Genomic DNA, 25,140 nt, shown 5'->3' with positions numbered 1-25,140 from the left:
GACTGATCGGACCAAGTTGGACAGGGTCTGTTCCAATCTGGGTCAACTGCTGTTGACAGTGGGCAGATAAAATCATATAGTGTGAGTGATATGTAAAGATTCTGCTGTTCAGATCCAGTTGCAGCCAGTTGTTCTCAAAAAGAATTTTTAAAAACATATTCTGATATTTGCAACAGACACTGGTGACCGATGAGGTCACGTGTGCGACGTCTGAGGGAGACATACTGATAAATGAACAGCTTTACCTGACGTTAGCTTGGTTTTGCAAAGTTCACTCACTTCCGGTCCCCTCTGTAGGCTATACAGTCCTACACGCCTTTTCTGGCTCTTTCAGTTCCAGTGTCACTCACTGTTAACTGCACAAGCTGATGGTTGCTGTGCATGTTTGTTTTGGTACAAGAACACACGACAGTTGGCCTTCCTATGGGATTTGTGGGGTCACCTACCACCAGAATTCCAGTTACTGACTAGTTGTTCAGTGTGTTGTCTAGTGTATTTACTCAGTCGTAAGATTTGTGTTCCTTCCTGACTGTCAGAGACCGAAACATCTGTGCACACCGGTGGAAACAGTGTTTGTGTGTAGTTTGTCCAGACTTTGTAGGTCAGCTCGTCTTCAGGTTTGTCCCAAGCTTTAGAGAGCTTCCTCGTCAATGATTAGTAATGCAGCCACGGCAGTTTGCTTCCCTGACATGCGACCCACTAAACTTTCAGGGTGCTGCTGCGGGCTAGGTGTTCTGAAGATGGCAGTGTGGCATTTTGAATAGTTGGCTAACTTGGGGAGCCAGCTGATGACAACTTGGTGGAGATTTCAGTACTCATTGACCGTAGAGTGCCACTCCTCAATGATAGGACGGTACATAGTCTATTCATACACATGTGGTAGGATATAAATATCATACACACACACACACCAACTTGTTGCTCTGGAGGTACAGCACTCTTTCTTGTGATTACATTTAGAGCCCTACAAGGTTAGGCACCTGCCTACATTACGGATCTACTGCAACCTTATGTCACCGGTAGGTCTTTAAGATCTTCTGATCAGGGTTTTTGGGTTGTTCCTAAGTCCAGGCTCAAAACTGAAGGAGACTGTGCCTTTGAAGTTGTGCCTCCTAAACTTTGGAACTCTCTCCAATCGGACTTAAGATCCGAGTCTCTACTTGCTTTGTCTGTCTTATCTCTTGTTGTGAATAACTCTGTGATGTCTGATCTAGAAAGGTGCTCTATAAATACATGTTACTTACTTGCTCACTTACACACATCAGGAACTTATCTCATCAAAATGAATGGTGCACTCTGTAGTGATGGAAGCTGGTACTACAACAAAAATCACAGTTTAGCAAGGTTAATATGTACGATTATCCATAATGTCAAATTTATCAAGACTGATGGATGGCTTAGTGATTAATCATGAAAATCCCTGTTTCCCATTGTTTGATTAAAAAATGTTAGCATGTGCATTTATAATCAAACCTTCTGTAGATAAATTCCCCTTACAGTGGTTGTTACTTCTGACAAGCTGAGTTCAAGATCAGTCATATTTGCCTTTTTGAGACAGTGTTTTTGAAATGCTCAGTTTGTTGTTGTGGAAAATGTTGGCTTACTGTGACTGAAAGCTGTTCATATTTCTGAGCATTAGTGTGGACACGATTGGATGTTTTGCTGTTGGTGGTTTTTATTCTCTTTATTCTCAGCTCTTTACAGCAGGCAGTGTATCTTGTGACATATTAAAATTCCTTTCTGCTAAGGGTTCACACTTTCAAAATGATGACATGTTGATTTATTTTGAAAGCAGTACTTATGCCTTGTCTTAGCAGAATATGAACCTCTTCTTGCCACCTCCCAGCCCCCCCCCCCCCGACTCGTCCTGTAATCCTTTATTTTGCGTTTCAGCACAGTAGTCTGGCACATAGTACGGGTGCTTTCAGTAAGTGCGTTTAAACACATCTGTGTATATGCGCATTTTCAATTGGCGCATAAAAAAACGTGAGTGAAAATGCAGGAAATTTAAAAAAAAAGGCGAAATATCACACACAGGTTTTTTACACTGGACTGAGGTGGAAAGAGCGGGTGCAATGGAGGTGCAACGGAAACAGACTTAGCAAATAAATCATGAAACACAAATTATTATTTTATAGTTCTGCAATTGTGTGACATCAAAAAACTAAAGATATATTGTACCAAAAACAAATATTCAATTTTCAGTGACACGCCAAAGGTTTTATACAATCAGTATCTATCTAACATCATAGGCCGCTTTAATGACATCAGTAGACAGTTATTCTGGAATGTGAAGCATTAAAAACGTTGTCCCCTCTCAGTGTCGTTTGGGACTGCTACAATCCCCTGATTATTTAGTATGAAAAATGCCATATTGCTTTGAAACCTATACTTTTTCTTTGATGGACACAAAACCAGATGTAAAGACAAGTCTTTTCTTGATAGAAGGTTTGCACCTTCGCAGATATTCAGTTACAGAGTATGTTGTTTTGGGTAGATGACACTTTATCACTGAGTCCTCTCATTTAAAATGCTGCACTGAATCACTGCAAACCAGTCTGTCAAGCTGATCTCATAGTTCTGATAGCCATTACAAAAGTTTTGTTCAAGCCTTCTACTTCAGCAGTCTGGCTCTCTTCACCCTCTAATCCTTTAATTCTCCTATGCCCTTCCTTCTTTAAATTTAAATTTCCTTCCTCCTTCTCTCCTTCTGTCCTTCGTTCCTTCCTTCCTTCCTGTCAGTGCATAAATATCTTTTTTTTATGTTACATTTCCAACAATAAAGTCCACTGTAAAATCAAAGGTCATGACCAGCCACATGAATATATTTCCATTCTGGCAGTCAGTAGGTTCAACCAGACAAGGACTCTATGGACCCAAAAATGTGGAAGACTGAAGAACTTTTTTAGCGTATGTCCCAGTAAGCGACGTTCTTAGGAATGAATCGGGTGAGGTTGGAATGTTGCATCGAGCTTAATGCATCCATGGCCCCTCCCTGAAGCAGGGCCCATGACCCCTCTGCCTGTCATCAGCTGGAATGATGTGGTGTCAGACACCTCCAGTGTCCACATTTTATATGCGTTCTGTTCTATTCTATTCTATTCTATTCAATTCTAGTTTCAAAGTATATTACCTTGGAAATATTTGGACAAAAAAAGGTCTACTTGCTAGCTTTTTCCAGAGCTTACGATCGCATCTCAGGGTCGTCTTTAGTCATGGTACCTTTAATCATCCCTCCTCTCCATAAAGGCCACGAAGGTAGCCCCTCCTGACGTGACTACAGTGTGACAAATAAGGGACAAAATACCAGTCTTCAGCAGTCTTGAGTTAGCCATTTTAAATTTGCATCTTCTAACATTACAGTGTTTTAGGTATTCCTTTATGTGTTTGTTTGTGCTGAGTGCAGCAGAAGGATACATACCGGTACTCAGATGTAGGTTGACAATAATCATATTGCATTACATGCGTCCACGAGGACAAACGTACCCATTTCATTTGGCTCAGACTGCTGAAGCCTCACATAAGCTTTTGCTGAACTTGAATGCATTTGTAAAAGATGAGTGATTTTGCCTCCCCATTTATGGTAAGGGATTACGTTTCGGCCAGTATGGACAGGAGGAAAGATTACTCTGGCTAATAACTATTAAACCATATAAATGGTATGAAAATTTTGTACTTGACCTTCAATATTCCTCCCTAAAATGAATCAGTTCAGGTACCAGCAGGAGGGTTAACCATATAACTAGGAATGCAATTAAAGATTATTTTCTTGATTGATTGTTTGGGCTATAAAAGATTTAAAAAAAAAAAAAATAGTGAAAAATACCTATCACAATATCCCAGAGCCCAAGCTTGTGACCCCTTATAATGAAGCAACATCTACTTGTGACCTCTGGTCCAATATTTCTACCAGTTTAATTAGAAACGTGATTTTTGTCCTTGTTTTATAATCAGTATTTATATAATTACAGTGTATCAAATGAAAATGTGAAAACAATGTGAATGGGGTCGCTTGTAGTCATGAACCTAGAGAGAATTAACATTGTCATTGTTTAGCTGCCCTGCCCACAACTTTTCTGTTTTGATTCACTGTCACCGCTCTCATAGCTTTGTTTTTGGCCACAGCAGTATTCAGTGAAAAAGGCCTAAAAACCCACTTTACACTACCTGGTCAGCACCGAACAGTAGACAGACTGGCTGGTGAACATAGTGGAACATTTAGCAGCTAAAGAACCAGATATTTCCCACAGGAGTTGATAGAGGCCAAAAACTGAGCTGAATATTGGACTCTCATTCATCGAGTAGACGAAAACATGACCCCAAATGAATGATGATGTTGCTTTGTAACTGTAGGATGTTGAAATAAGCAGCTGTTTGATCACAAGTTCACCATATCCACTCAGAATGATAGTGTATGCCAGTGTTTTGTTGTGTCAGTGCTGGCCTTAAGTGGCCAAAAAAAAAGCAGTTATGATAGGTTTAAATCATTTTCAAAGTACTGAAGATATAACATTTAAAAAAAGATACGGCAAAGATTGTAAGACAGACTATAAAGATCTGAAAAAATAAGCATAACTTGGGGTAGCAGAAATATGTTTTCTCTATTTTTTTCTATCACGTGAGGCCTCAGAGTTATCTCGTGACCCCTTGTGGATGTCCCCACCCCCCGGCCGGGAACCACTGCCCCATATCAACACCTGGGATTTGTCCTCCTGATTGACAAGTGAACCTGATGAGAAAAAACACATTGCTCACTCCCACTTGAAGAAAAGGCTTTAAATAAATGTCAGCAAAATGAAACTGGTCAAGATCTGCCCTTCCTCATTTTGAAATTCTGTTTACTTAATTTTAGGACATCTGTCGATTGACTTTCTGATGATTAATAAACTAATTAATGCATCTGTACAGTAATCTTTAATATGTGATCCTGATTTCACCTCGTTAAAGACAGCTACGGTGTGTATGCATGTATGTGTTGGAATATGTGTGTTTGTCTCCTTGCTCTAGTCTGCTGTACGAGAGAGAACGAGAGAGAGAGAGGGGTGATGTTACACACAGTCATGGTTGAACAGTTGAATGTGTGTGTGACGGAAAAATAGTTAGCGCAAGCAAGAAAAAGAGACTATAAACAAATATTGTAAGAGACTGACTATGACTCTCACTCCACGTCGCATCCTCTCTCTCACTCACTCACACTTGCTGTTTGTTTAGGGAAGAGGTGCTCAGGTGAACAGTTACCAAGGCAGCCAGCTCCCTGGTTGCCAGGCAGCACTTCCTGCTCCTCTTCAGAATGGGAGGGCCCAGGTATTTTAGGAAATGATAGTGTGAAGAGGAGGAGGAGGCGGCAAAGAGAGAGAAAGCGGAAGATAGATTTTTATTTCTTGATACTTAGGCCACATTGAGACACATGACCCAAGTGGTAGCATGCTCTGTTCTATATTCAAATATGCTTTCTTTCTTTTTTTCTTTCTTACTTTCTTCGGGTGTGTTTTTGTAACTGTCATTAGGCTAATATAGTAGCTGGCCAGCTGGTTAGCCTGTCACAGCTAGTTTGCTCCATAACCTAAGATGAGAGACACAGGGAGACAGACACAAACATTCACCCACCCACAGCGTTTCATCCTATTATATAGTCCTTGACACTGTTACCACGGCACCCAGCTGCTGTAGTAATACGAACTTCCTCTTAGTTAGTGTGAGTGTTAAGAGTTAATGGAGCTGGAGAAGAGCTGTTGAAGCAGCTTTAGTCCAGTTTGGCCAGAACCAAAAATAGATATAGACTCAGGCTAATTACATTTTTAAATGTTTCACTTGTTTTTATTTTTGTTTAATTTCAATTTTGATGTTAAAAACCAGTTAATGTTGGATTTCCTTAGTTTTACAGCACTGACAATTTAAATTTTCCGTTTTAACCTTCACAGCTAACTAGACTAGGGCTGCAACCAGCGATTATTTACATTTTTCATTTATCAGACGATTATTTTCACAATTCATTTGTTGTTTGGTCAATCAAATATCAGAAAATAGAGAATTTCCCAATCCCAGTTTCCTAAAGCCCAAGATGACAGTGTTTTGTTTTTCCTGACCAATGATGCAGAACACGAAGATAATCAGCAGCCAATTATATAAATCACAGAAAAACAGGAGATCTTGACAATCAAGGAGCTGGAACCAAAAAAGTTGCTAGTTTATTATGTGTTGAACGACTAAAACAATTGATTAATCAGCTGTTGCAACTCTAAACCAGACTATCCTGCAGTCTATCTTATTATACTAAATTGATCTGCAGTTTGTTAAAACTGGATACTGTCAAACAAAATTCTTCGGACAAAATGAAAAGAAGAATTTGTTATTAATGTCCGTACCTCCATCCATCCATCCATCCATCCATCCATCCATCCATCCATCCATCCATCCATCCATCCATTCTCTGCTGCTTACCCAGAGTCGGGCTGTGGATGCCCCTCTCCCCAACAACGATTTCCAGCTCCTTCTGGGGCATTCCAAGGCGTTCCCAGGCCAGATGAGATGTAATCTCTAAAGTGTGTTCGGGTTCTATCCCTGCCAGTTGGACGTGCCTGGAAAAGCTCCAATGGAAGGCATGATCAGAGGCCTGAACCACCTCAGCAGGCTTCTTTTGACACAAAGGAGAAGTGCTCTGAGCTACTCTGAGCTCACTCCCGATGTCTGAGCTTCTTACCCTATCTCTAAGGGTGAACCCAGCCCCCTACGGAGGAATCTTATTCCGGTTGCTTGTATCCATGATTTCATTCTTTCGGTCATTACCCAAAGCTTATGACCATAGGTTAGTGTTGGAGCGTTGATTGTCTGGTAAAAAGGAAGATTTGCCCTCTGGTTTAGCTTCTCTTCACCACAACGGTCTTGCACAATGCTGGCATTACTGTGGATGCTGCACAAATCCAGTTGCCAATCTCATGTTCCCTTTTACCATCACCGGTGAACAAAATCCTGAGATACTTAAACTCCTTCACCTGGGGCAGCAACCTCACTCCAAGCCTGGAGGGAGCAATCCACCATTTTCCAGCACTGACCCATGGCCTCAGACTTGGAATTGCTTACTCTTATCCCAGCTGCTTCAAACTCCTTTGCAAACCACCATAGTGCGTGCTAGGTCATGGTCCAATGAAGCCAACAGAACCACATCATCTGCGAAAAGCAGAGAGGGAATTTTGTCCCCAAACTGGACACTCTAACCTCGGCTGCACCTTGAAATCCTGTTCATGAAACAGAATTGTAATGATGGATATCCCTAACAGACGCCAACAGCAACAGGAAACGTGTTTGACCTCCTGCTGAGAATACGGACACAGCTCTCATTGCGATTATATAAGGACTCACTGTGATTATATAAGAACCTGATGGCTAATATCAACCCTAACAGAGGCCAACACCAACAGGAAACGTTTTTGACTTCCTGCCAAGAATACAGACACAGCTTTCACTGCAATTATATAAGGACCTGATGGCTAATATCAACGGCCCCGATACCCTACACTCCTGCAGTACCCCCCACAATACTCTCCAAGGGACTAGGTTGTAAGCCTTCTCCAATTCCACAAACCGCATGTAGAATGGATGGGCAAACACCGATGACCCCTCAAGCAACTTTGCAAGGCTCAAGAGCTGGTCCATTGTTCCACAAAATATGCATTTTTAATCTTGGATTCAAAGTTCGACAGTCGGTTGAGGCCTCCTTTCCGGCACCCTGGCATAATGTTTCCCAGGGAGGCTGACTAATGTGATACCCTCTGGTCCCCCTTTTTAAAAATGGAAACCACCATCCTGGTCTAACAGTCCACTGGTACAGTCCCCAACCTCCATGCGCCTTTGAAGGGGCGTGTCTGTTCAGGTGTTAATCTCATCCACACCTGGCACTTTACTGCTGAGGAGCTTCTTAGCTAATTCAGTGACCTCTGCCATGGATATGAGAATAATAATAATGCCTTCCCCCGAGTCTACAAACTCTGCCTCCTCCACAGAGGACATGTTTGTTGGGTTAAGATTTCCTCAAAGTGTTCCTTCCACTGCCTGACGATATCCTCACTCAGGTTCAGCAGTTCTCCTCCCCACTCCTGAGTTGCCGACGGTTTGCCAGAAGTTCAGTGAAGCTAACTGAAAGTCCTTCTCCATAGCCTCCCTGAACTCCTCCCACAACCAGATTTTTGCATCCATAGCCACCACAGCTGTAGCCCCTCTGGCCTGCCAGTAACTGTCTGCTGTTTCAGAAGACTGCTGGGATGCTTGAGAAATAATTCCGGAGGTAGGAGTTAATCCTTTCCACCTGAGCGGTCCCAGTACCGGGATTGGGCCATATCTGTTATCAAAACGCAACTCCCATTGCCAGTTTTAGAAGATCGCTCAGGTTCCGCCATTTTTTAAATTTCAGAAGTTGGTGCAGAATTGAATAACATGTTCAGTATCATATGAAACTACACCTTTTTAGCCATGCGAAATAAATCACAATATGTGCAACACAATTGCTAAAGCACAGAGGACGATCATTAATCAAACTTCATGTCTTTCTATGTATCCATCACTGATGGGAGATAGATTTGTGAGCTGAGGTGGAAAACCTCAATGAAGAAGTCACAATTTTTTGACCTCTGCTGGTTATACTGGTGTACATACCCAAACTAGAAAATGCACTCACTAGAGCGCAGACCTTTGCCATGGCCAATGTAAAACAGTATACACCAGACTTTAGAGGAAAAAAATTCAAATTCATAGTAAATGATCTGGATTGGCGCCAAATGTAATGGGTTCTCCCCTGGCCCATGCCCCATCCCTCGACCAAGTTTGGTGTAAATCGGTTCAGTAGTTTTTGTGTAATCCTGCTGGCAAATAAACAAACAAACAAACAAAACAACAAACAAACAGACACAGGTGATCATGTAACCTTCTTGGTGGAAGAAATTAACTTCAAACCTTGTGATAGCTCACAGTAAGACATTTCCAACGAGTGGTCACATGACTATCTTGTGCCAATCATTGTTGATTTACCAGCATGTGTAATGGAGAATTCTGTGCTGCTTGTTGTCAAGCCCCCAGGAATGGGGTTGGACTGTGAAGTGATATTAGCGCAGTGGCAGAGTTACCTCATTTTCAGGTTGTGAACAGTAATTAGCCTGCCACTAAACACTGGCTGCCTCCTCAGCCAACAAAGGGTGGTTATGCACCTTAGTTTTTAGTTACTCAATGTTGAAAGGTAAACATAATAGGATTTTATAAGGGATTCAGAAGGACTCACATTCAGTACATGGACTTGATACTAGATTAAAGTTGGATAAATGCTGTTGAATTCCATCCCTAGTGATGTACAAACTACCTTCAGACTGAAACTGAAAGACAAACTACACTCAGAATATAACCCTTTACATTGATTTCCAGACATCTTGTGTCCAGCAATTAGATTACATTTAATGTGAAAAAAAATTAAAAATAATCTGTGAATCATTTTCGTAGATTCTGGATTTTTGAATGAGGGAGAATGAGATGTAGATGTAATTTTAAGACTTTTTAAACTGGGTAACTGAACTTTTTCCCATACCAGACAAATTTTTTACAAAAAAACTAAAGTATAAAAAAAGCTTTGTCTTTAAACATGTCTGTAGAGAATCTTTAAAAAAAATAGTGATGCACAGTGCAATCTAGGGATGTCAATGAATTATCGTTTAATTGCTGTGAATAATTTAATTGAAAACTCATTGACATCGGAAAATGGGAAACAGGACACATATCAAGCCAATCATGTTGGTGCACTGATGCACCTGAAACCTTGCGTATGCGTAGTAGAATTATAACCTGGGGGGAAAAGTGTTTTTCAACCTTATTTTGGGGCAGAGTCACCAAACTTTTTAAGGGGTTTTTATCAGTGACCATTGAGAGGGAAGTTGTGGCTCTCTCTCCATTCATAGGGGCCTGGTCTTGTTAGCCAAAAACAACTGCCTGGGGGCATTGCCAAGATGGCTGCCGAGTGGTGAGAGTCACCTATACGGACTTTGGCTTTAGTGCCCAGTTGCCCTACTGTTTAATGAGATGGACTTAGACGTGTTTGCTAACTGCCTGTAAAGACTACACAAATGAACGTGCCTCCTCGCCATCCAAGGGGGTGCATTCCCTTTGGCAGTTGTGTTGATGAACACTGCAGTATAAAGTTGTGGAAAATTCCACAGAGTTATGTCTGGCGGTTGTCTAGTTTAGCTAGATATCTGAGGCTCTTGCTAATGCCAGACTAGGCTGGATAAAGTTTGGCTCTGACCGTGGCACTTTCTTCTAACCCTAACCAGCTCAGGACTCCTCATGCCTAAACCTAACTAACCAAGCCAAACAGAGGCATAGTAGGGCAGGTCTTGGCCCACCTCAGGTGTATCCCCGGGACATCTGTCCCAGCTGGGCAGGTGTTTCCAGTAGCTGTACTAACATTAGCCACAGTGGACAATGCACAAAAAACTCCTATCACGTAGATAAGGTATTCGTATTATCTTACATAACCAGAGTCTGCTGTGGAGAGGTTGAGGTAACCTGTTGCACGTTTATTCGATAATGTTACAGATTATTTACTGTTGAAGGCTACAGCCCTTTTGATAAATGAAAAAATGGGTCAGACTTTGTTTTAATTGGTAGATACTTCCAACACGTTTAGTCTGATCTAATGTATGTTCTCCAATGAGGCCTAGAAGCTGTGCAGCATTGTTTGCTATGTTTAATACTTTGGATTTCTCTCTGGCCAATCTTTAAATAGCAATAGACAGGAGTGGAAGCGCGGCGATTTAAATGAAGTAGCTAGTAATTTGGTGTTACTTAATCTTTCGCAACAAACATAATTCACGTCAGTGGTTAAAGAACAGTTTTATTATGACCAAAGACTACTGTATTTCATAAACTGTTAACGATTAACCGACTATTGATCTAATCCTTTAAAGATATAATGTGAAATTTCTGGTGGCTGTGCGGTAATCCGGTTAAATCATGTTAAACTTGAAATCTGAGGAAGGAATATTTTCAGGATATGTGTTGGAGTTGTATGTAAGGTCATTGATATAATGTCGCACTAATGTCCAATCCATTGTGTACGTGAACAGAATTATTAGAAACGCAGCCAAAACTACGGCTTCAATATTTACTATAGTATTGTGCCACAGTGCCAAAAAACTGTCCATTATAAACTGAATACTTATTGCGCTGCTGTTGTATTGGATTATGTTAGATTGTACAGGTGTACCCTATAGACTGTGTACACCTGTCTAATATACAAGAAAACCATTCACCAATTTATTGTACTATGCATCTAGAGTAGACAGTTTGCTGAATAAGTCGATGAGTTTGTTTTACATTTAGACAGTTTACAATAGGGGAACATGTAAAATAGCTTACTGTACTGTAACTTACTGCCCGTTAAAACCGTACATGTCAACAAGTTTAGACCAATTTACTGTACCTGTAAACCAGTTCCTTGTTAATCGGGTATTTGTATACCTGGACCATTATACCGTACATGTAGTGCAGCTGACTGCAAATGTAAAGTAGTTTATTGTCAACCATTTTAGACCAGTTAAACTGTATTTATTGGCCCTTAAAGAATGGGTCGAGGTGACATGATGATGATGAGTATGTGTTTGTATTGGGGTGAAGGGGATTAGGGGAGATAGACATGTACCTTTAAATCAAAATACAGCTAAGTAGCCTGAGCCTCACCTGTGACACACCTACACACACATCCACACACATACAAAGACCCTCTGACATTCATTCAAGACAGTTATTCAGGATGCGAGTGTGTGACTTTTTATCTTGTGTATCCTGTTCCCCTCTCTCTCACTGTTGATTGCACATTAGGTATGCTCTGTCAATACAAGACCAGTAGGTGGCACCAGAGGACCAGGCGGCCACATTATGCAACAGGGTGCACCTTGTTTCCTTAGTGTAATTCATGTTGGGTCAGAACACAACATACAGATAAATCATTCAGAAATCTAGACCAGAGAGGTACTGGGAGTAGTTAAGGCAGTTCCCAAACTCAACCTATTTCAGGTTGTAAGTAAAGTGATGTTTTTTAAAGTTTAAAAGTTGAAATTAAATATAAAATGAGCAGACGTTAGACAAAACATGGGAAGAGATAAAATCATTATCAAGAAAACCAATAAATTAGGATAAAAAAAATGACAATTAAATAAATTAAGGAAGCAACATTAAAAAGCTAAATACCTTAGACATATTATAATACCTTAGAACAGTTGTCGGCAAATAGCTCCCCCTTTATAGTTTACATCAAAACTTCTGCATGATTTTTCACAAATCTACTGTAAGTAACAGTATAAAAACAAGGCTCATAAAAATAAATATGACGTATCATCTAATAGCAATCAATGATGAAGTGTTGATGAGATCTTTTTACAACAACAGTACTTCAACCCATAAATGAACCGAGTCATTGTTTGTCATGTGTGGGTAAGCAGTCAATTACTGTACATGCTCAGTGTGACACAAAATGTAGATTAGTGTTAGAGTCATTTTTGGCAACTGAATATTAACATGGGCTTCTGCAACTCTGCTATTCCAAATTGACTAATGGAGAAAATTACATCTGTCCTCAGATAAAGTGCTAAGACAATAAGTTTTATAAATCTGTTCTATTTTAAAAATAAATAAATAAATAAAGTGGCCCATGGTTGACCCTATGGCCAACTCCTGCTTTAAGATACATAAGTAAATTGTTCAAATATATGTGTGAAAGAAATCTAGAAAATCCAGTGGGAGCCTTGATGTTGTGTATATATAACATAAGTATGGTTATACAGGTTCAAACATCCTTCTAATAAATGGAGAAATCTCTGTCTGTCTTTCTGTCCAACTTTTGATTTTCTCAACTAACGCTCATCCGATCCACTTCAGACTTCACGTCTGTATTGTTGAGGACCCAAGGAAGTGCCGTATCAACTGTGAAGGTTTTTTGGATGAACGGTTCTCAAGAAACATACAAAGAGAAATATTAAATGACAGTCTGTTAGGGTTTGGGCGACTCATAATACTCATAGTAGTGATAACATCTTGTATTGACACAGTTTGTCAGGAGTGATGCGCTGCCTGTTTACACTGTAGTCATCTCTAATGGGTTTCTGCATTAATGTAGCAGATCTGGCATATATCCAGTGTCTGGTATATTTTGAGGAAAGAGTAGGATTTTCTTACTTGCTGATGTTACAAATGATGAGCTATGATGACCAGAATGAGCGCAGCGTTGCTTTTAACTGCAGCAGGCAAACAGCATGGCAACATTAGCGGTGCTTTTAAGTTTAACCCGTGCTGTCAGTGGATGTTTTTGGACACAAGTCCTTTCTCCCTACCTGTTGAGCTAACTTTGTGTGTAGCCTCTTTAGCATTATCAAAGCTATTAGCTGCTGTTTCTTACTGGAATATATGTCATGTTAGCTGCCAGAGTTGTCTACCAAAGGTGGTGTGTGGTTAAAAAAAAGGTATGTAATGGAGGGATGTCAGGTGGATACAAATTGACCTCTGAACTAATTTAATGGGTTTTCAGCAAGTTGCTGCATCATTCAGTGCCAACTCACCCAGAATTCAGAACCTTTCCCAGGTCACGTCATGGATTTTCTTGAAAACATTCATGTGAAAACTTATATTTAATTCATGGGACCTTGAAAAATCCTGTAGCTCTACTCCAAAACCCTTTTTAGTTTGTATAGTTGGTATACTAGGTATAGTTTGACCTTTGGAGCTAAATTTCAACATTTCTGTGGTTAGCTTTGAAGCTGGAAAAACCCACTTTTTAAGATAATTTGACTGCATATTTTCCTACGAAGGATTATTTTAATTTCCCTGAAACTTTTTTTTTATTGTAAAATGCTAATACTAAGTGCAGATATATAAAAAATTCAAAGCTGTTATATTATTCCGTAATTTTATAATTTTTTGAAAACCAATTTTTCGTCCTTTTTCACTGGCTGTAATATTACATTAAGTGGTTTTATTTCATAGTTAGATATATGTACTATGTTGACTGTAAGCGTTTCAATCACTGTGTGATACCAATTGAACCTATACCCATACGCTGCACGCGCAAATAGGAAATGTGTCTGTAACACCACTTGAGCTAACTTTAAAAAAATACTGATATATATTTAGGATACTTGTAAAGTATATAGTAGCTTCCAGGACTGGCATCCACACAGTGGGGAAAAAAACTACACATCGGTTGTTCTATGGTGACGGGAGCTTTTTTAAACCAACCTAGAAACCCCACAAAGAACGAAACATTCCTTGTCCTTGAAAGTAAAGGTGGATTAGATCTTTACTGTAGGTAGTAAGCTAGTTAACTGCTCATGTAAGACATGCTAGTGTTTGTAGCTTACATTAGAGCAGATAAACACAGAGTTTAATCCATTAATTACACTTTTGCTCTTGTGATTTTGGTGTTAGAAAGGCAAAAAAATGACACCCCCCTTCAGCCTCTTTATATACAGACAGAAAGACAGATCAGTGCTTCAACATTTCGACAAATCCAAAGCTTGACAGACCCGCGGTGCCTAGTTGCTTGCTAAACTATGATTGGACAATTTTGCTGTTTGGGGCAGGGGTTTAGAGAACTGCATGAGTGCAAGAAAGGCAGAAAATAAAAAAAGGTGAATAGTAAGTGCTGAAAAACTTTATTTTCTCTTTTGCAGAAAAGCCGACATTGAGGAAAAAGTCTGATTCATCTTCTGTCTGTCCGTCGATTGTCCTCCAACACATGGCCGACACAGAAGATCCACTTTAACGCACACATACACACAGTGGAAGGATTGGGGAGAGAAGTCTAGATTCAACCTTCATGAATTCATCACACACATCAGGTAAGTCCCTGTCAATCTGTCTTTCTATCTCTAAAAGCTGCTGTGGTTAAGAGTGGTGTAACTGGAATGAGACACGTGTTCTCATGGTTTATACTGGTGTTACAAACGCAACAGTGTCTTGACTTGGCTGGCTGGTGTTGCCATTAGTAGTTTTTGTAGGCGTCATCTGTAATGCACTGTTTTGGTTAGTGGCGGTACCTATACAACGTACCAATACAGGATATTGTTCTTTTACATGATCCCTGTATTTACTGTGTTTAGGTTTTGACCTCCTAATTTAATCCGAAAACAATAGAAGCTTTAGCCTTTTTTCTCAAGGTTGGATTACTCTGTGGTGTGGTTTGTTGTTGCATTTGTCAGCACAGTCACTCACAAAAAGGAGAGCTTATTGAGCCAGCAGCTCAGTTTACTGATCAGGGGTAACCAGGGTGAGGTGGTCTGAAAAACCTGAAGCTTGGTAGCAGCACTTTCCAGCCGAATAACAGGATTGGCCCTAACATGACACTGTATATTGCTTGCCCATCAGTGACAAGCGGATATCTGTGTGTGTGTGTGTGTGTGTGTGTGTGTGTGTGTGTGTGTGTGTGTGTGTGTGTGTGTGTGTGTGTGTGTGTGTGTTTGTGTTTGTGTGTGTGTGTGTGTGTGTGTGTGTGTTTGTGAGTGCGATTATGTGGACAAATTTTGAACCATCGTTGTGAGGATATTTTGTCCAGTCCTCACACTTTCAGAGGGCTGTTAGAGTTTTGAGACTTGGATTTAGGGTTCAGGTTAGAATCAGGTTTAGGTCAGAGTTAAGGTAAGGGGCTAGGGAATGCATTATGTCAATGAGTGTCCTGACATAGATAGAAGTACGTACGTGTGTGTGTGTGTGTGTGTGTGTGTGTGTGTGTGTGTGTGTGTGTGTGTGTGTGTGTGTGTGTGTGTGACGATAACGATATGGTTGAATATCACTTTACTTCTTTAGCAGCTAAACTGTTTCATGTGAGAACTTCTGAACCCTCCACTATTTGTATGGATATTTTTTCTTTTAGCCGTTAATCATTCAGCCATTCGTATAAATGTCAGCCGAACATGAGCATGTTAAGGGAATCCGTGCTTTTTTCCCCATATATCTTATGAAGCAGTGTAGTTATATAATTGATTGTGTGAATAAAACAAAAGTAGGCAAAAACAAAAACAATTACAGTTGAGGCTGATGGGAATGTCATTAGCTTTCCATGTATTTAGACATAACTATTGTACAAATTTGATTTTGACCTGATGGTGGCGCTAGAGGAAAATTTACAGGATCACCAAAAAAGATTACCATTCATCTTCTGGGAATCACGAATGTCTGTACCAAATTTGGTGCCAGTCCATTTAATAGTTGTTGAGATGTCTCAGTCTGAACTAAAGTGGTGGACTGACCAAAACCGCCATCCTCAGAGCCACAGGAATTAATTTTAAAAAAAGGACAAAAAAGGTGATTCAATAATAAAGAATGAACATATTCATAAGAGTTTAGACGCAACATAAAAATTCACTTTGGGGACCAATAAATTATTTGTAAGCGGGTGTACTTTTAAAAAATGTTTTTTATTTATTTTTTTTTTTAACAAATATTTTTTTCCATAATTTCGGTCAATTGGTAATTTTTTCCATTCCATACTTTTCCTCTATTCTGCTTTTCCGTTCTGAGGAAAGTACATCCTCACAAACTCAGTAATTTAATTTATACTTAGAAACGATTTAGTGTTTTGGATACACATGGTTCACCACCATTTTGTGCCATCACTCACAGGTGTATTGTTGTATGGCTAGAATTTTGTCATTCATAAAATGTGATGCACTGGATTGGGGCATTAGTAGCAGAAAGTAGCGTTCATGCCATGGACTACTTCTCTATACGTTTCTGGAATATTTTAGGGCACTTTGTATAGCTCCATTTCACTCTCAGGTTTTGATCACATTTTATACAAAGGCTTTAACTTTTGAAGCAATGGAGCTATTCATCCACTGTTGAGGATGCAACGTGAATTTTAGGTGTTGAACCTTAAACCTGCAATAATGGATTTTTTTTTATTTTGGTCATTTGGGGCAGCAGAAACAACTGTGAACACAACACTGACATATCATCACCTGCTAAGTTGATATGGTGAACTTGTTAGTAAACAGTTGCTTATTTACGCACTCGGCAGTTACAGAGCAACATTACCATTCATTTGGAGTCGTGTTTCACACCACCTGGTGAATGCAATATCCACTCTTTTTTAGCTGTGTTTTCCAACATGTAATGTATGTCTTATGTACTGTAATGTGTATGTATGTGTGTGTGTGTGTGTGTGTGTGTGTGTAAACAATCAATGGATGGCAGGTTAATTAACTGGGTAGCACAAAATAAAGATACCTTTAAGGCCACCTCAGGTATTTTTTGACAACTTTATCTCAGACTGAGTGACTGGTTGACTGACCGCCTGTAATTTGGTCGTCATGGATACAGATATAGTACATGATACACACACACACACACACACACACAGACAGCAGTGTGACTCCAGGGTTTGATGCGCCTCAAATAGAAACGCAGAGATGAGTCATCCACTGAGCTACTGCAGTACACACACACACACACACACACACACACACACACACACACACACACACACACACACACACATTCACACACATTCACACACACACACACACATTCACACACAAAACACATACTTATACTTCTATCTTTGTGAGACATTCATTGACATAATTCCTTCCCTAGCCCCTTACCCTAACTTCAACCATCACTACTAAATGCCTGACTCAAACCCTTCCACTAACCCTAATCAAAACCTGATTCTAACCTGAACCCTAAAACCAAGTCTCAACCCTCACACAGCCCTTTGAAGATGTGAGGACTGGACAAAATGCCCTCACTCCAATGGTCTCAAAACTCAAACTGGTCCTCACAAAGGTAGAAGTACAACCCCTCCACACACACACACACACACACACACACACACACACACACACACACCTTTAGCACTTTAGCAGATATGTTTAGTGTGTGAGACTATCGAGATGTCAGACATGTTGCCTGGCCAGTTTTCCATATTTACATTTTTTGCTCTTTCTATCTATTTAGTCTGTGTGCTTGTGAGTCATACTGAGGCAGCACCGTATCTGCTTGAGGACACACAGAGCTGGTTACACAGGAGGTGAGGATGAATAGGGTGATGAAGATGATGAAGAGGAGGTGGGATGAGGGAGATGGAGGAAACTGTCATAGCAGCAGCAACAATCAGCCCAGAGATGAAAGGTTGACAAATACAGAAGAGTCTAAATCATCTACCTTATTAAATGAATTAGAATTGCCCTAAGCTGATCTACTGGGGCCATTCAAGACTTTTTTTTATTCATTACCGTTGGGTTACATGAAGCCTGATTCATTCTGATCCTTAGTTTTTTGTAAGCCATGCACGCCGGGTTTGCCAGTAGTCAGAGACATCCCTTTACACTCTGTTAAAACACTGAACCTATTCCTTTAAGTACGGCTTCATTTAGGGCTGAGCTACTGAATGGAATAAACAAATCCTATAAATAGCAGCCAGTGGTTTCAATAAATAATATCCACACTGACAGCAAAGTGAGGAGTGCAGCTTTTGGTTAAAAAGTGACCTTTCTGTGATTCTCCATGACATTTCCCAGGTGCAGTAAACCTCTAAAATGCTGCTGTTGGATGAAAACTGCTTCTGAAGTGTAAAACAACACGTGGTTTACTGGGGCAATTTCTTGGCTGTACACAAGATAAGTGTCCAAAAAATTTGCAAAAGAAAAGCAAATTAAAAGCAAATTAATGGACCTTTCATTCCCTGTACCGTTATGGGAACATTAGGACTTAAAAGTGTCAAGAAAAAAAGCGAATAGCACTAATTCCCCCGTTGGGTGCCATTAAACCACTGCAGAATTGTAAACTCCTCAGTATTTTCATTTTTAGAATTTCTGGCGTTTTCACTCAGTTCTTGGTGCAAATTAAAACTGGGAATAAAAACAGGTGGATGGAAGTGCACTACAGTCACTTCTTGATAGACATTGATAGAAATTGGAGTCTTGTCATCACCATGAGTGGAAACTGGTTTTTATACCTCAATATGGATTAAACCAACAAGATATAGCATGTTAATTAGTGAGCTCGAGAGGTTATGGTAGGCGGATTTTGTTACCTTTGGACAGAAGCAAGCTAGCTGTTTCCCCCTGTTTCCAGTCATTATGCTAAGCTGAGCTAACTGGCTGCTGGCATGGTAACCTCATATATACTGAGAATTATATCATGTCATATCATATCATAAAATATTGTATCATATCAAATAAACATATTTCCCAAAATGCCAATTTATTCCTTTTTAGCTAGTTTTTTTTAAATTACTCGTCGAAAATATTTTGAACATTTCTTTAGTTCCCAACCAAGTGTAATATCTGGTTTCCCAAAATAGGTCAAGGTCGACTCTGCTTCTTGCACAAAACACTGTATTTACAGTAACTGACTGTAAAAACTCGGCAGTCTAGTCCTTTAGTAGGGTGTTGGGTTTGCAGAAAGTATTCATTTTTGACCTTACACAATGCCATGCATATAAAGTTGCGAGCCTGCATGTTAGGGTTGTATGATATGACAGAATCTACTGAGAGATGATATAGATGTGTACGGTGAAATCCGCCCTTACAGATTTTGCTAAGACTGTTTCTAAAGAGGAAGCTACCACTTCAGTGTTCCTGGTTGTAGTCTGCCATTGCAGGCAATGCTGCCAATTAATCAGCAGTGACTGCTTTAAGGCAAAATATTGGATTTACAGGATTGTTGTATGAATCTGATTATGTACCTTGATTGTCAATTCAATACATTAAGCAAAAACTGACTTAACTGTATCTTATCTATAAATTATTTCTTAGTTGAATTTCTGTAAAATTTGCCTAAAAACTTGAGAGCATAATACTACTTTCAGCAACCTCAAAAGAGAGCTGACATTTAGTTTCATCTCATATGTACTGAGAGCTGAATGAATGAATGAATGCTTGCTCAGATAAGACTTGGCTCTTCTGTTTAACACACATGAGGTTTGAATTCTTCTGCTAATAGAAAAAGAGCCGACCGATAAGTCGGCCAGGCCGATACATTGCTGATGTTAGCTTATTGCAAAAATATCAGTATCAGTTTATATGTCGGCCAATCAGCAAAGAGAAACTGCAGTGAAGAAATCTCAAACTATGTTTTAGAACAAATTAGAAACAGTGCCACCATTACATAGTTTGTCCACCAGAGAACACTAACAAATAAATTATTCAGCTGGAAAATGTTCTGGTCAATATGTACCCTGGTCACAACTAAAATAGAAAACAAAATATAAGGGATCTGCACCAAGACTTTCTCTTTACATTGTATTTTTTATTTAAAAAAAACTAAAAGCTAATGTATCGTTACCTGATCACTATTTGAGATGCCCAGATATTAGCCTCAAAAATCCATTTCCCATTGACCCTACAAAATGACTAGCAGCTCTGTGAAGTTGTACAAAGCACAGCGGCGTTTTAGGCTGAACGCCAACATCAGCATGCCAGCGTGCTCGCAATGACATTTACATGCTGATGTTTAGCAAGAATAAAGTTCACCATGTGCACAATTGTAGTGTATTATGTTAGCACTAAACACCAAGTACAGCTGAGGCTGATGGAAATGTCATTAGTTTTGAAGGTATCTGGTCATAAACCAAAGTATTGGACATATAAAATTCAACCTGATGATGGTACTAGATGGAAACTTATGGATCACCAATAGTCAATAGGATTCATTCACAGAAGACCATGAATGTCTGTACAAAATTTGGTGCCAATCTGGCAAACCGCCAACGCTGTTTGACTGACAGATGATCTCTGGGAAGTGCATTACAGAAACATGACAGCGCTGAAAGCCTCACCCTCCCCCCTTCACCTCCTCCACCCCACCCCAGAGCTGTAGGCTTACTGCTCTTGCTCTCTCTCCCTGTCTATTTTTATCTCTAGCTCCTCCTCCTCCCTGGCAGTCTATTTTCAGTTATAGTCCCTCCATCAACCCCCCATCTCCTGTGTGTTAGTAAATGCTTCTCTTCTCTTCTCTTCTCTTCTCTTCTCTTATCCTCTGGCTCTCCTTTAATCTTAAAAAAAAAAAAGCAGCCAATGTCACAACAGAAAAATGCAGCTAAAAAAAGGAATGAATGAAGACGAATGGAGGGATGGACGCTGAGGGAGTGTTCATGTTCCCTGTCTTTCTCATTGCTGATGTTATGACGCTCACTAAAATGAAACGAGCTGTTGTTGACTTTCTCTTCATCCGTCTAACTTCCTTTCCACCCAGTGATCTACTTTCAGCCTCTCTCGCCTCCTCCCTCTGTCTCCTCCCTCTGTCTCTCTCTCTCTCTCTCTCTCTCTCTCTCTCTCTGCATTCATTCAGCAGCTCTAAGAGCGTCACAGACACACACCCGTATACACACACACACACACACACAAACCTGACAGTGACTCTTAGACAGTGAATATTAGTTGTCTGACCAGCAGCTGCTTCTGGTCGCCTGCCTTGTCCTGTTTTGTGTGTTTTCAAGCCAGCGACAAAGAGGACAACGTGTGATCCCTGGCTGTTCATTTTCTGGGAGGATTCTAATGCGCTGCCTGTCTTCTCCAGCTCAGCCTTCCTTTCCTCACAATTGCTTTTTTTATACTATACTGCTCTCTCCCTCTCTCTCCTTCCTTCCAATTCCCTCTCACTGTCATTCTCTCAGCTCTTCGTTCTAATTTTGGAAGCATGGAACCTCGGGGAGTGCTCTCCCAAAGCTATTTACGTCCTTGCCTCTCCTCCTCCTCCTCCTCCTCTTCTCCTCTCCTCTCCCTCTCGTCGGCCAGGAGGAGAACAGCATGAGGATCCTTTGATGCACCAGAGCAGGGGAATTCAGCTTCTCCCCGTCTCTGTATTTTTGTTGTTGGCTTTGGGAAGCAGCAAAGAGGCTGCAGCAGCTCCGCTCTTGAACCGATCTCTTCCATCACTTCTCAGCTTATGGAAACGCACAATTTTTCCTGGCAAGCAACCAGATTTCATTGATTCCCTCCTGGTTTTGGTTTCATAGTTGGTGGCTTGGTGGTTGGTAAAGACTTAGAGAGGGTTCAGTGCACCAGGGGAAACAAACTTTTTTCTTTCATCTGCAACAGTGACTGGTACACCCCAAAACATACCAGCCACTATCAATATCTCAGGAGCTGGCGAGGTGTTTTGCATGGATCAGGACTCCAGATGATGTAGACAATACCAACCAAGCAGGAAATCGTATTTCAGGTCACTATTCAGCCTGGTCCTTTCTGGAAAGCCTGTATTTCCTAATCTTGACCTTCTAATTTTGATTCATTCCTCAAGCCTACCAGAAGGGGCGGATTTCTGGAACCTGTAGCTGAGGCTACAACATTAGAAAAGAGGATGTTGTGTAACTGTCAGTGACTGGTCATCGTAGCACAAACTGAACAGCCAGAAACAGCAGAAGCTCCAAATCAAACTTTTTGCTGGATTACACAATAAAAGCTCAGAAGAGTTCTTTCTGGAATTTTTTGATGGAATTCATGGTAATTTTTCAATCAATTTAAAGATCATTTTACAATAAAAGAAGTTGTCAATTTCAAGCCCATTTCAATGTTTGTTTCCCCTGTCCTTGACAACTTGAATCCTAAACTAAGCCTTGGCGATATCTTGTAAGAAGAACTGACTGTTTTTGTTTTTTTTCGTGACAAAATAGAACGCTGCCTCCTGTCTTGGCATGCTGTTGCGCCCCACAGTGTCAGGATTGTGCGCCATGTTGCAGACCATCTATGAGACTGAGTCCTGTTTTTCCTCTGCTAGTGCAGACAGCCACCACCAACCTCTGGAGCTCCTGAGTGGCAACAGGGGCTCCAGCACTGCCATGCCCACCACCGGTGAGTCATATCTGGGAAAGAGGTGTTTGTGTGTGTGTGTGTGTGTGTGTGTGTGTGTGTGTGTGTGTGTGTGTGTGTGTGTGTGTGTGGCGGGGGGGGGGTAAATGGGCTATCAGACTTTAGGTTTGGAGCCAGAAGCAAAAGGTCTAATTTAGTAAAATCTGTTAATAACTTTGTGTTTTTGTGGGAAGGTTTATCTGAACCTTTTCATAATAATTTTTTTGGTAAATCAAGCTGATGTCACGAGACGTGCCAGGGAATGGTTGTAGGCTTGAAAAGAAGGATGTGTGTGTTTTTGTGAGAGTTTTGTTGATAGAACAGGATATAAGGTTGCAAGGTGGTTTAGGTCCGAGGTTTTCAAACTGTGATGTGTGTCTTCCCAGAGGGGCATGGAGGGACAGACGTAAGGCAGAGATGCTGTTTGAGGTGAAAGGGACAGGTGCATGTTGGTGTTCTAAAAACAGCAGGAAATTAGTTATTGTAGTTTGGTCCACTTACCAACAGATTTTGCCCGCTTACCCAACACGGTCAGCAGTTGCAGCAGCAGCAGTGGCTGTTACACACACATCTCTTGGAGGCAGTTAAGGTACTTTAAACTCTTCAGCGACCGATTGCCACATTTTCTGTCAGAATTTGTTCTCCTTCTCAGAGTAGTAACTCACTCAGATTTGAATACACATACATGATACTAATATTTTTAGATTCAGTGTGACTTACACTTATATCTTATAACATTATCTCTGATTTCCATCAGGAATAAATGTCCATAAATCCACTTACAAATCATAACAAATAAGACACTCCTTATACCACTAGAACAAGAAAAAAGTCAAAAATTCTCCAGGTGCTAGATCATGCTATTCCAAAAAAAAAAAAAAATTCTGATGCTGTACACTGTTCTTTGTTGGTTTAGGCGGTGTGGACAACATTTGTATAGGAACCTTTTGAAACTTTGAAGAACATCTTTTGAACATTCTGGTGCTGTTAACACTCTTCTTGAGTGTAAAGTGCCGTGTTCAACCAATTCCCCTTTACACTTTTTAGTGAAGGGGGGTCGGTTGGTTTAGTAATTTATCTAATACTCAAACACACATGTGGTGAGTGAGCAAAGAAATTCAGTGGCTTCAGTGAGACACATTGCCGCTAAAAGATATTAAAGACTGTTTTTTAGGTTTAGGTGCAGTGTCGGCTCCTGAACAATGTGTTTGCCAAAGTGAGGTGAGCTGGTTTTGGAGTGTGGCTTGATGCCACCTCTAAATGCCAGCAGATTGTTAGTTGGTACAAGCAGGACGCACATTCACTCTAATCTTCTTTTCGCAATCGCAGTGTTGGCTCACTGGCAAACCCAAGTCCAGTGTATGCGTGTGTTTGTGTGTGTCTGTTCAAAATCAAAGGCTCACATAGACTTGAGTATATTGATGTTGTAGGGGAAATGCATCCTCTGTAGCTCGTGTTTTCTTAGATTAGCCATGTGTTTGCTCTTTACTAATAATTATCAAACTTAGTCCATAAAACTGGTTATGCATTTTTTTTGACACTAATGTACATTTGCATACAATTGCTTATTTAAAAAATAATGGCTACATAGCCAGTAACCACAAATTTGAGCTAATTTGAACAAAACTATCCGAAGCGATTTGTCGGTCTTGGACTACAAAAACCACCTTATCGCCTGCTGTATGTTTTTACTATCAAAACTAGCAAACAGTTGCTTGCTTAAAAATTCATCAGATACAGAGAAACATTAACATTCATTTGGAGTCATGTTTCTGTCCACACAACAACTGTAAGAGCAAAGTTACTTTGTTTTTTTATCTCTGTTTTTTTTCATGTCCACCAACTGATTAATGAAATATCTGGCTCTTTAGCTGTTAAATGCTCCGCTGTGTTCACTACCTTTCTCTGTCTGCTGTTTAGTTATGGCCTTATTGCTTATAGTTGGTTTAGCTGCCTGTTGCTGCTTGAAAAAAGGTCAATGAGAGCCTTAATATTAATTAAGTTGACAAAATATTAGGAACACCTCTCTGTATAACCCAGTACAGTTCAACAGCACCACGAGTCACAGCCTCCAAATGACCATTAAAATAAATCAACACCTCTTTCAAACAGATTCAATAAAAATTAAACATTATAACCTTCATGAAGGGAGGATTTATTACAGGCCTTTCGTATTATACTGCATTAGTTTTATCTAGGTGTACCTGATAAGCTGGTATGTGCGTGTGGATTCATCTAATCACTGCGTGTCATAGTAACCCTTTCCCTGAACTGGGGAATCAGTATATTTACTGAAGAACTTGACGTAAAATCTAAAATG

General features: G+C 40.2%; 1 protein-coding gene across 4 annotated transcripts in view; it reads left to right on the top strand.

The window, feature by feature from the left end:
- hdac5 (histone deacetylase 5) overlaps positions 1-25,140 on the top strand; it is a 68,804-nt gene that overhangs the window by 2,153 nt on the left and 41,511 nt on the right. For 2 of the 4 annotated variants that reach the window (XM_040122162.1, XM_040122181.1), the window contains exons 1-2: positions 22,377-22,475; positions 22,646-22,823. In XM_040122162.1, the coding sequence (XP_039978096.1) occupies positions 22,464-22,475; positions 22,646-22,823 (190 nt within the window). In that variant the 5' untranslated portion in view covers positions 22,377-22,463. Of the gene's footprint in view, positions 1-14,699; positions 14,868-22,376; positions 22,476-22,645; positions 22,824-25,140 lie in introns of those variants that run through there. The other 2 variants (XM_040122191.1, XM_040122171.1) reach the window with 1 other exon arrangement.

The sequence above is a fragment of the Xiphias gladius genome, chromosome 3 (assembly GCF_016859285.1).
Source record: "Xiphias gladius isolate SHS-SW01 ecotype Sanya breed wild chromosome 3, ASM1685928v1, whole genome shotgun sequence".
NCBI lineage: Eukaryota > Metazoa > Chordata > Actinopteri > Istiophoriformes > Xiphiidae > Xiphias > Xiphias gladius.
Note: the sequence above shows the minus strand (reverse complement) of the source record. Positions and strands in the feature narration are given on the sequence as shown.